Source organism: Heterocephalus glaber, unplaced genomic scaffold (assembly GCF_053883595.1).
Source record: "Heterocephalus glaber isolate CG9 unplaced genomic scaffold, H.glaber_assembly_v1.0 deba00001463, whole genome shotgun sequence".
Classification (NCBI taxonomy): Eukaryota; Metazoa; Chordata; class Mammalia; order Rodentia; family Bathyergidae; genus Heterocephalus; species Heterocephalus glaber.
The window spans coordinates 14,098,350-14,110,983 of NW_028258310.1; the positions used below are offsets into that span (position 1 = coordinate 14,098,350).

The 12,634-nt window shown below is 37.6% G+C and overlaps 1 protein-coding gene across 4 annotated transcripts in view; it reads left to right on the forward strand.

Annotated features, from left to right (window-relative positions):
• Lars1 (leucyl-tRNA synthetase 1) overlaps nucleotides 1–12,634 on the forward strand; it is a 64,063-nt gene that overhangs the window by 14,474 nt on the left and 36,955 nt on the right. For all 4 annotated transcript variants that reach the window (XM_021266161.2, XM_004854345.3, XM_087180630.1 and 1 more), the window contains 9 exons: nucleotides 1,128–1,289; nucleotides 2,086–2,198; nucleotides 2,894–2,957; nucleotides 6,531–6,598; nucleotides 6,797–7,022; nucleotides 10,535–10,622; nucleotides 10,700–10,776; nucleotides 11,351–11,404; nucleotides 12,480–12,620. In XM_021266161.2, coding sequence (XP_021121820.1) covers nucleotides 1,128–1,289; nucleotides 2,086–2,198; nucleotides 2,894–2,957; nucleotides 6,531–6,598; nucleotides 6,797–7,022; nucleotides 10,535–10,622; nucleotides 10,700–10,776; nucleotides 11,351–11,404; nucleotides 12,480–12,620 — 993 coding nt within the window. The remainder of the gene's footprint in view (nucleotides 1–1,127; nucleotides 1,290–2,085; nucleotides 2,199–2,893; nucleotides 2,958–6,530; nucleotides 6,599–6,796; nucleotides 7,023–10,534; nucleotides 10,623–10,699; nucleotides 10,777–11,350; nucleotides 11,405–12,479; nucleotides 12,621–12,634) is intronic.

Below are 12,634 nucleotides of genomic sequence, written 5' to 3' on the forward strand. Positions count from 1 at the left end.
AAAGTATTTGTATGTACAGTCATTCTTTTTGTCTTTAAGTTCTAGTCTACATACTTTTCCCCAAAATTGCTTAGGTCCACCCCTTTCTTCCCCTCCCCCTCTAGTGTGGGTATTTCAAGTATTTGTAATATAGTTAGATACATTTGTTATGGTCTGCCATCCATCCTAGACTCCCCTCACATCCTAGTTGAATTAAAATTTTTTTTTTACATACAGCTAGGTGTGGCGATGCATGTAGTACCCAGCTACTCGGAAGGCTGAGGCAGAATCACAAGTTTAAGGCTAGCCTGGGAAATTTAGTGAGACCGTGTTAAAAAAAAAGGGAGGGGGGCTAGAGATGGACTTCAATGGCATAGTGTTTGCTGTGCGTGGTAGCACACACCTGTACTCTCAGCTCTCAGGAGGCTGAGGCAGGATGATCACCATGAATTCGAGGCAGCCTAGGCTACATACTGAGTTCAAGGCCGGCCTAGACTGCATAGTGAGACCTGGCCTCAAAAGCACAAAAACATCAGTGTCATAGTGCTTGCCTACAAGGCTCTGCATTCAATCCCTGGAACTAGGGAAAAACCACAGTAGAATTTACGTAAGTATATAGTTCTGTGGGTTTGAGAAGTGGGTGGGCATGTTTCTACCATCACAGGACCATACAGAACAATTCCATTATGTTCAGAATTGCTTTGAGGTACCTTTTTATAGTTTTATATATTTACTTCATTTCTTACCTCCAACCCTTGACATTTGATTGTGTTTTTGATATTGTTAAATATTGGAAAGGGAGGAAACTCTTGGGAGTAGCTTATGTATAGCTAAAAAAAGGTTTGTGTTGCATTAGAAGAAAGGAAACAATGTTTGGTATTGAGATCTATCTTCATAACTGCTAGTTTTTGTGATTTCATCTATTTAGTTATCATTGGTACCAGTGTCCTGGTAAATATCCTGGCAGTATAGTTCCGTAGACAGATAGTACATCAATGTACAAATAGTGCTACAATGTTCTGATTCAACAGTGCTTTGGAATTCAAAAAGTTACTAAATTGGATTATTTCCTTGAAATTACTGTGGTCCTAGAATGTTAAGCTGTTGATTGTTCTTTAATGGAGTTTACTTTTTCCTATTGTTTTCAGAGTAAAGCTGCTGCTAAAGCTGGATCTTCTAAATATCAGTGGGGCATTATGCAGTCCCTCGGACTGCCTGATGAAGAGATAGTACAGTTTTCTGAAGCAGAACATTGGCTTGATTATTTCCCACCACTGGCTATTCAGGATCTAAAGAGAATAGGTTTGAAGGTATGCTCATTACCTACATAGCTAAAATGTAAAGAAAGCATTTATATTTGTGTGAAAAAAGATTTGGACCAACTCTTAAATTTAGAATAATATATTCTTTTTTTTTTTTTGGTACCGGGGATCGAACTCGGGTCCTCGTGCTTGTGCAGGCGGCGAAACCACTGAGCTAAATCCCTGGCCCCTAGAATAATATATTCTACCTGTATGCGACCAAAGAATTTTACTGTTGGGCCAAAAAAAAAGAATTATACTGTTATTATTATACTAGCTTGTAAAATAGACCTCAATGTGGGCAGTGAAGCACTTTCATATTTGTCTTAATGGAGTGTATAGCAATAGATAGAAAAATTTAAGAATATGAAGAAACCATATTTAGGAGTACATAAAGATATTATTTAACTACTTTGTCTTTATTATAATTCCTGTATGTAAATATGTGTGTTTAAAAACAAACAACACAAATTATTAGAATAATTGATATGTTTATATAATAAGTGAAACTTGGAAAGTTTTTCTTCTAATATATGATATAATTCTAGGTTGGGGAATAAAGAGTACAAGAGTAAATAATTGATTCATAGGATTTTTAAAAAAAATTTTATTTTATGAGACAGAGTTCAGGTTGGCCTTGAACTCACTATGTAGCCCAGGCTGGCCTAGAACTTGCAGCAATCCTCTTGCTTCAGCCTCCTGAGTTCTGGGATCACAGGCTTGTGCTACCACGCCCAGCCAGGAATTCATTTGTATTTATAAAAATTTTGTATATTTCTCACAATTTTCCTTTTTCCTTTTATAGGTAGACTGGCGTCGTTCCTTCATTACCACTGATGTTAATCCTTACTATGATTCATTTGTCAGGTGGCAATTTTTAACTTTAAGAGAAAGAAACAAAATTAAATTTGGAAAGCGGTGAGTTTGTTGTCCTTCAGTATTATCAAGCAAAAAACATACAATTCTTTCATTATGGTTTAGTACCCATAGCCTACCTTTTTCCATTATCCTATCTCTTTATAATTTCTTTATTTTCTTTCTCTTATATCCGTTTTCCTTTATTTCTTGCTAGTTCTTAATTACGCTGAGCTGCTTTGTGTTTGTGACAAATAGATCCAGGGAGAATGGAATTATAGGCTTTTATGATCTTATTAAAGATTCTGTTTGATATTCCTAGCCAAGTAAAAAAATTATTATTTGGGGCCCGGGATTTTAGCCCAGTGGTGCTGCGCCTGCCTTGTAAGCGCAAGGTCCTGAGTTTGATCCCTGGGAACCAAAAAAAAAAAAAGAAAAATAATTGTGTTTTATGGTTTTGTTCTAGAAATACCTCAAGATTCTTCCTTGATTATGTAGATTAAATAAAAACTATTTACATTTCATAAGTAAGTTTATATTTTATAATCTTTTGTTGTGTACCACAAAGCCAAGATGAATTCATATTTTTCAATAGTATTACCATTGATGAAGGTAGAAACCTTTTAATAGTAATTAGGTTGACAGTAGAACTACTCATAAAAGTGTAAATTATAGAGGTGTTAGGATACACTGGCAAGTATGTTAGGATATAACTTGAATATTACAATAATATTTACTACTTATTGTTTATTTTTTAGATACACTATTTTTTCTCCAAAGGATGGACAGCCTTGCATGGATCATGACAGACAAACTGGAGAGGTGATTTTCTATGACACAGAGTAGCTATTATAATAATCCTTATATGGCCGCAGTTTTATATCAGAAACCTAAAACTAACTTCCTTGTAGTGCTGAGGTAGAGTCACAGTACTCTGGTGGTTGTGCAGAGTAAGGCCGACTATCATTACAGGTTCCTGTATTTTGTCGAGGACTTTGCTGCTGTGGCCTGGTCTGTCTGCTTGTCACAGAAAACACGTTGTTGAGCCTCATTTCAAAATTGCAGAATCTGAAGTTGTGGAGTGGGGCCCAGGGATGTGCGTTTTTATAAGCTCTCAGTGTGATTCATAGGTGTATTAATGAATGTTTGAGGAGCACCATTTGGAGAATAGATAGCTCTAAAAAGAAAATTGGAGGAAAGGTAATATGTGGCTTTCTTTTGCAGTACTGGAGATTGAGCCCAGGAATTTGCATGTGCTAGGCAAGCACTATTCAGCTCCATCCCCAGTCCATTTATTTATTTATTTTTAAATTTCAAACCTTTATTTAAAAAAATTCCTTCATTACAAGTTTAAACTCTGAAGCTCTCTGCTACCCCCCCCCCCGCAAAACATTCATAAATACAGACTGCAGAGAAAATTCTTCATTTGAAATGGTAATTTTAAAATAGGTAAAAAATGATATCCATAGGCATTAGCCCATTCTCCAACAGGCAGGACAGTCCTCAGGAGCCATAGTTCTAGGGTTAGTATGGCTGCCTCTCTGTCCCGAATTTACAGGTAAATTTCCATACATAATCAGGAGGGATAAAATGGATGTGGTCCTGCAATATTGCTTATTGTCTCTTCTGGTTGGGTCCTTGAGTTTTCCACTTCACGTGAAGTTGAGCTTTTCTTTGCTGCTGAATTTTTGGATCCATGACCATTACGTCTTTTACTTTTTTCCAATATGTTAATGTAAATGATCTTTGAATATAGCATGATACTGGTAAAGAACCCACAATCTGAATTTGCTGGTTCATAAATGATTGAACTTTCAATGAGAATACCCCATGAGCATGGCATCTTCAAAACCATGTATGAACACAGGAAAATGAGGAGCACGACTAACATACAAGTGATCTTCATCACTTCAGGTCTCCGTATAGGGTACCATAGGAGACAGGAAGTGAGGGAAACAGCCTCACTTCCCACTCCTTTTAAAATTTAAATAATTTTTTTAAAATTTTGAGACAGTGTCTCACTAAGTTGCCAAGGCTGGCCTTCAACTCCTGATCTTGTCTCAGCCTCCCAGGTAGCTGGGATTAATCCAGCAGTGGCTAACTTTTGATACTCAGATTCCATTATATTTGCTTTGATCATGTACCTATTTGCTTATTTCCAAAGTACTTCTAGCTGTGCGTAATATCAGTTCACTCTACATTATTGTGGAGCACATTGGTAACATTATTCCCTGTAATACTCGAATAAAGCAAGGGTGACTCTTTCTAAAGCCTTGGCACAGTAAATCAGCGACCATGCCAGCATCTGAGTTTATGAGCTCTGGCTTCGTCTTGTTACTGTTGCTATCACTGACTACTATAGACCAGGTAACTTATAAAGAATAAAGGTATACAGTTTTGAAGGCTGAGTATCCAGGATCAAGGAACTGCCTCTTGGTGAAGGTCTTGCTGGTTGAGGTTTTCTGCAGGGTCCTGTGGTGGAGCCCATTATCACATGATGAGGAGCACATTCCAGAGACTGAAGCAAGGGTATTTTTAACAAATCCCTTCTCATGATACCTGTTTACCCTTTAATCTGTGAACCATGAATGGATTAATCCATTTATGAGGGCAGAGCCTTCATGACCTAAATACCTCTTAAAGGTCCCATGTGGTTCCATCTCTTAATACTTCAAAGTAGAGATTAAATTTCTTTTTATTTATTTATTTTTGTCTTATTGTTCTGTATATGCCTATACTTTTTTTTGTTTTTTTGAAACAGGTCGCTATGTAGCCTATGCTGGTCGAACTCATGGCGATCCTCCTGCCTCAGCCTCCTGAGTGCTGGGATTACAGGTGTGCGCCACCACGCCCAGCTATATTTGCATATACTTTAATAACAAAGGTACTTTAGCTATAAATGAACAAAATCAGGGAGGCAGGAAACTTAACATGATCTTTCTACAAGCTTAGGCATATATGAAACTTCAAAACAGTGGGGTTTTTTTGGTACTGGGAATCAAATTCAGGACTTTGTGCTTGCGAGGCAGACATGGTGCCACTGAGCTAAATGCCGGGCCCAAAACATTTCTAACAGAGGCCACTAATATTGATTATGTATATTTTCTAATATGTATTAGTAAAGAGTGCAAAATTAGGTCCACCAATGTTGTCAAGAAAATTTTGTCCTAAAATTTTAACGAAGTCTAAGTCTAAAAACCTCCTGTTTTCCCACATTGACTCTCAAAACTTTTGAGTTGTGTATCAGTGTATGTGCTGCTGAAGCAAGCACTTGATCTGTGTATCAGAATATCAGTTTCCAACTTACACTTTTACCACACATGAGGGATTAAATTTTAACATGTGTTTTGGTGGGAACATTCAGACCATGTAGAATTGCTGTGAGTACATACATCATCCTTTACTACCATCTTTGAATGTGTTTGTAGTCTAGCAACTAGTTTTCAAAATCAGCCTTCAATTCTGTATAACTTGTTTGATAGGAATGAGAATTGATTAAAATTTGGAAAGATTTTAGAGATTTCAGAAGGGCCAGTAAAGTTTTAGCACAGACCGAGCATTCCTAATCCAAATACCTGAAATGTTCCACAACTTGAAAGTTTCTGAGCACTCATATGTCATTCAAAAGGTTTTGGATTTTGAACTTTCGATTTTGGGATTAAGCGTTGTACTCAAAACGTTTCAGAATTTGGAGCATTTCAGAAGTCATATTTTTAGATTAGGGTTGCTTAAATAGTAAAGTCTATGCAAATATTCTCAGAGCTGAAAAACTCTGAAATCTTGAATACTTCTGGTCCCAAGCAGTTTGCACCAGAACTACTCAGCCTGTGTAGCCAATGGTAGCAATAACCTGAATTTCAACAATATTTCATAGTTTTTCAACCATATTTCTTTATCTCATGTGTTCCTTAGAACCGTCTTGGGAGACACAACTCAGATGGTGACTCCCTGGGGTTGAGCTGTTAGTGAGGGACCAAGGTCAGTTTAGAATGCGGATCACCTGATGCCTGGCTGAGTACACGTCTGTGATTACTGCACTTTGGTACCTGCCCTTGGAGTGAGGATTGGAGTTGTCTTCTCTGATATTGGTGAACAACATTTTGACTGCTAACTTGATGACTGTGAATCCCTCCTTGCACAGTAGACTTCATGTGGATATGGTCAGCACCCCATAGCAGTTTTTTTTATTTATTGAGAGACAGTGTTATATAGTCCAGGCTGGCCTTAAACTCGTGATGATCCTCCTGCCTCAGCTTCCTGAGCACTGGAATTACAGGTGTGCACCACCAAGCCTGGTGCATAAGTTAGATATTTGAATCATTTCTTCCACATAGTTTGGCAGGCTTAATCCAAGTTTTTTTTTCCCTTAGATTTTTGTTTTGTTTATTTGTTCAGGGTGTTGGACCTCAGGAATATACTTTACTGAAATTGAAAGTGCTTGAGCCATATCCATCTAAATTGAGGTAGGTTTGCCAAAGAGTCCTTTCATCATTTATGAATTGTCAGGTAGTTGGGAGGAGGAAATCTGTAACTTTTTTTTTTAACATAAATATGTACTTTTTCTTTTTTGGTACCGGGGATCAAACTCGGGTCCTTGCACTTGCAAGGCAAGTGGCAGAACCACTGAGCTAAATCCCTGGCCCTGTACCTTTTCTTTTTAGTGGCCTCAAAGGTAAAAATATCTTCTTAGTAGCTGCTACTCTCAGACCTGAGACTATGTTTGGACAGACAAACTGCTGGGTTCGTCCTGATATGAAGTACATTGGATTTGAGACAGTGAATGGAGATATTTTCATCTGCACCCAAAGAGCAGCCAGGAATATGTCATACCAAGGCTTCACCAAAGATAATGGAGTGGTGCCCGTTGTTAAGGAATTAATGGGGGAGGTAAGTTGGGTAGCATAATTTTTATTTTCATGCCTACAGTTAGAAGAAAACTTCAACAAGAACCTTGAGAAAAGAGCATTTCAAAAGCTTTGTCACAGTAGTAAGATATTAGTGTTCTGCTGAATTTTCATATGTGTGTACACGTGGGTTAGTATCACCCAAATCAAGAAACAAAATAGTCCTAGAGGTGCTTCAGAAGGCTCTGTTGTGTCCTCCCCACTTCACCAAAGAGTGGTCACTGTCCCTGAATTTCACATCATAAAGTGGTAGGTATAATGTATACTATTTAGTGTCTGGCTTTTGCTAAACATGCTAGTGAGATTTGTACATATGTATAGGTATAGTTCTTTTTTTTTATTGCTAAGTAGTATTAATTGTATATTACTAAAATAGTATTTGTGACTTTTATGTTTCAACTTCATATGGGGTTGAAAAATAGACACAATGTCTTCAAGAGATTTAATAACTACATTATATATTATATTTATGTTTTTAAATACTGTTACCTATTTTCCTGGTAATACTAAATTTGGAATTGGAATTGCTTTTTTTCTGAAAAGTAAGACTTGGTTGATGTTAATTAACTCTGGACTGTTGCATAGCTTCTATCCTTTTAACTTATCTACTAAATTATCAGTATTTCTGAGTGTATTTTCTTCCATTTAGTAACAAATCTTAACCTTCTCAAAGAAAAATATGAGTAGAATACTATCTTCTTTAAATTTGAACCTTTTTTGGTGGGGCAGATCTGGGGCTTGAACCTAGGCCTTTGCACTGAGCTACATTCCCAGACCTTTTAAATTTTAAAATTTTGAGACAGGGCTGGGGATATAGCTCAGTGGTCCCGCTGCCTGCTTTGAAAGCACAAGGTCCTGAGTTTGATCCCTGGTACCAAAAAAAAAATTTTTTTTGTGAGACAAAGTTTTGCTACCTTGCCTAGATTGGGCTTGAACTTGTGATCCTCCTGTCTCAGCCTCCCAAAGTGCTGTGATTACAAGTGTGTGCCATTATACATAGCTTCATTTGAGCTTTTATTTCTTATTTATTCTGTAAACTTTTTCATTAGATTGTTATATAGTCATAAACCTCAAAACTCCAAAGACACAAAACAGTACAAAAGCTATTCCTTAGAGGCTCAGGTGTAGCTCAGTAGTAGAGCACTATGAGGCTTTGGGTTTGGACCTTAACACCTGCAAAGAAAGAAAGAAAGATACTTCTAGCTCAGTGGTGGTGAACCTATGGCACTTGTGCTGCAGTGGGCGTGTGAGCCAAGTCATGCCATCATTGTCCCAGCAGCTGAGCATCGGGTAACAGTGCACATAGGGGCAGTGTTGGCACTTTGTGATAAAGAAGTGGGTTAGGGCTGGGGATTTAGCTCAGTGGTTCCGCTGCCTGCCTCACAAGTGCAAGGACCCGAGTTCGATTCCCAGTACCAAAAAAAAACCCCAACAAATAAAGAAGTGGATTTTGGGTTGCAGTGTGGGCACTTGGTCTCTAACAGGTTTGCCATCACTGCCTTAGCCACTCTGTTCCCCCTTCCAGAAGTAGTCAGTAATGTTTGTGCCTTATGTGTCCTTCCGGAAGTATTTTATGTTTACACAAGCCAATACATTCCTATATTTTCTCTCTCTTTCTTTTTTTAAAACAAATGGCAATGTACTTTATATGCATTGTGCTATATCTTTTTAATTTTTTATTTTATTTTATTTATTTTTGAGATAGAGTCTCATTATTTAGTTCAGGTTGGTCTTGAACTTGCAGTGCAGCCCAGGCTGGCCTTGAACTCATGGCAGTGCTTCTTGGCTCAGCCTCCCTAGTGTTGGGATTATAGGTCTTTGCTACCTTGCCCTGCACATTGTGCTATATCTTTTTCTTTCAGTTATTAGTATATAAACAGCTGTCTTATTCATTTTTTTCTCAGCTACATAGTATTCTCTTGTTTGACTGTATCAAAATGAATGGATGTTTGAATTGTTTCCCGTCTTTTTCTTTTAGAAGGCAGTGTCATTACATCTCATTAATTCCTCATGTTAGAATCTTTATCTGAAAAGTTTTTGGGAACAGCACTGATTTTTTTGTATGTGTTTTATGGTGCTGGGAATTGAACCCAGAGCCTTGCACATGCTAGGCAGAACTCTACCACTGAATTATACCCTCCAGCCAATTTGCTTCTAAATTTTTTGGTTGTGTTTTTGTTTTTATGTTTATTCTTTTGAGATAGGGTCTCACTGAATAGTTCAGGCTGGCCTCAAACTCACTATGTAGCCCGGGTTGGGCTTGAACACTTGGCAGTCTTCCTGCCTCAGCCTCCTGAGTGCTGGGATTACAGGTGTGCACCACCACACCCAGCTTTTTTCTCATTCTTTTTTGTTTGTTTGTTTCCCGATCTTAATGCACCTTCTCTTCATGTTAATTTAAACAAATTCTGCAGTGAGGAAAATGGATGTTATTGACTAAAAACATAGATTTCAACCTGGAAAATGCTTAATATAGCTGTCCCTCACATGACTGCAAATTCTGTAAAGGCATCATATATGTACATATAAAATGGGTTGAAGGGGACTGTGGAATGGAAGTGTATTACTTAGAGCAAGAAGCTGTAGGCTTTTTGTTGCCATGTGAGAATATAGGCCCAGTGTTTCTGAAACTTCTTAATTTTCTCAAGAAACACTAGAAGTATCTTTTTTTAAACATCAGTTTGTATTCATAATTGCCATTTTATGTTTTTTGTGAGACAGTCTCTCACTATGTAGCCTAGGCTGGCCTTGAACACATGGTAATTCTCTTACCTCAGCCTCCTAAGTGCTGCTATTACAAGTGTGCACCATCACAGCCAGCTACCATAATTATCATTTTTTGGTGTTTTTTTTTTTTTGGTATTGGAGATCGAACTCTGGACCTTGCACTTTTGAGGCAAGCGCCAGAACCACTGAGCTAAATCCCTGGCCCATAATTATCATTTTAAATGCATGAGTTGTAGTGTTATATCTTATTGATGTTGCTTTTTTTTTTAGTACCGGGGATCAGACTCTGGACCTTGTGCTTGCGCAGCAGGCGGTGAAACCACGGAGCTAAATCCCCGGCCCCAATCATATTTATTTTTTTAACTGACAAAAATTGTACATATTTATGGTGTGAAGCATGATGTTTTGAAGTACACACATTGTTGAATGGCCAAATCAAGCTAATTAACAAATGTATTACATCATGTACTTACTTGTTTGTTGTGAGAAGCTTTAGAATCTCTTGTGATTTTCAAGGATATAATATACTTATTAACTACATTCATTATTTTGTGTGATCACTGATCTCATGAGCTTATTCCTATGTATTTCTTTTTTTTTTTTTTTTGGTACTGGGGATCAAACTCAGGACCTTGCATTTGCAAGGCAGGGGTCGGAGCCACTGAGCTAAATCCCCACCCCTTGAGCTTAACATATTAATATTGCTTTAAGTTTTAATGATTGTAAATAAGTTTTTTCACCTTTCATGCTGATTTTTTTCTTATGCAGGAAATTCTGGGTGCATCCCTTTCTGCGCCTTTAACTTGCTATGATGTGATCTATGTTCTCCCAATGCTCACCATTAAGGAGGATAAAGGTAAAGGGTTATTTCTAGAAATACTTTGGCAGTCACATTCTAGTTGTACTATTTAATTCCGCACTCTCTTTTCAAAGGCACTGGTGTGGTCACAAGTGTTCCTTCTGATGCCCCTGATGATATTGCTGCCCTCAGAGATTTGAAGAAAAAGCAAGTAAGTTTCTGAGTTTGATGTTCTTATTTGTCTTTACCATTTCATTGTTTAGGTGCTGCTGAACTACACTATGACATTAGGCTAAAAAGATACACATTTATCTTTAAACTTACCTACAACCTGTTTTATAATGTTTATAAATTTTCTGTGGCTGGACTTTTTTTTTGTACCGGGGATTGAACTCGGGACCTTGCGCTTGCAAGGCAGGTAGCAGCACCACTGAGCTAAATCCCCAGCTGTGGCTGAAATTTTGAGTACAGTGTTTCATAGAATTTTGAATGAGCTTTTTAAGATCACATTTTCATTGCAACTGAGAATATGTTCCTTAGCTTAACTGATATGTGTGCATTTTTTGCATTTGGCTTCACAGTTTTGTTATTTAAACTATTTACTATAATTTAAGCTGTTGAGTTTTAAAAGGTCACAGATCCTTCTTCAGGTATTTGATAAGCTAAAAAATTTTTTTTGTATGGAGAAAACAAGTAATAGTTCAAGAAAAGTTTGGAGTTTGCTGCTCTCAATGATTATTCCAGTAGCGTTGATCATTATTGTTAACTTGTGAATTGTTTTGTAGGCCCTTCGAGCAAAATATGGAATTAGAGATGACATGGTCTTGCCATTTGAACCGGTGAGTACATGGCTGAGTCATGATATTCATATTTATTTCTTTATCAGAGAAAAAAGGAGCTAACTTGTTTTCCTTGTAACAAAATTAAGTAATTTGTGGAGTATGAAAATAAGAGAGGGTATTTGCTTAAGGATTTATTTACTTTAATTTGATATCTGCATTGAAGGTAATAGAGGAAAACTAAGTATTTTCTTAGCACATGCACTTACACTTCTGGAACAAATAGCTTTTTGGCATCATCAGTTTTATACTAGCTTGTTTTCTTATTATAACCAATGTCCTGGCTTCTGAAGATAGTTTTGTTATGTTACTCATGAATATTTATTTGTAGCCATAATAACAAAATCCCATACAACTCTTTTATGTTTCTTGTGTTTTGTTTTTGTGATACTGGGGATTGAACCCCATTCCTTTGTACCAACCTACACTCCCAGTCCTGTGCATCTTTTATTTTGAGTCAAGATCTCACTAAGTTGCCCAGACTGAGCTTTGAGGCAATCCTGCCTCAGTCTCCCAGAGTGCTGGTATTACAGGCATGTACTACTATGCTCAGCTCTTGTGTTTTCATATTAGTGCCTGCAGAAGAAATAAATGACTTTCATGAAGAATCCAGAAAATTTAATATAAGAAAGCAAAACCCGCTAGGTGTGGTGGTGCACACCTGTAATCCCAGCCCTCTGAAGGAAGATTGCTGTGAGTTCAAGGCCATCCTAGGCTACGTAGTGAACTATAGCAAGACTCGGTCTCAAAAACAAAAAAAGCAAGATCATCCACAAAAATGATTGTTCACAACTGCTTTGCTAGTTTCAACTTTATATAGTTAACACATACCAGCGTAGGGCTGAGAGCTGGGGAAAGTGTGTGGAAATTTGTGCAAGTTTGGCTCCTGTGGAGAAGAGGAGAACAGATTTCCATGTAGAAGTTAGTCATTCTGTGATTACTTAGTGTGTGGCACTGCCGTGATGCACGCAGTCGGAAATGACTCCATGGGGCATTAGAAGCACAAGGACTGTGCAGCATCGGGCTCTTTCTGTGTCCATTCGGTGTGAATGAGTTTTCACATTGCTCTTTGCAGGTGCCAGTCATTGAAATCCCTGGTCTCGGAAGTCTTTCTGCTGTAACCATTTGCGATGAGTTGAAAATTCAGAGCCAGAATGACCGAGAAAAACTTGCAGAAGCAAAGGAGAAATTATATCTCAAAGGATTTTATGAAGGTGTAAGTAATAATTT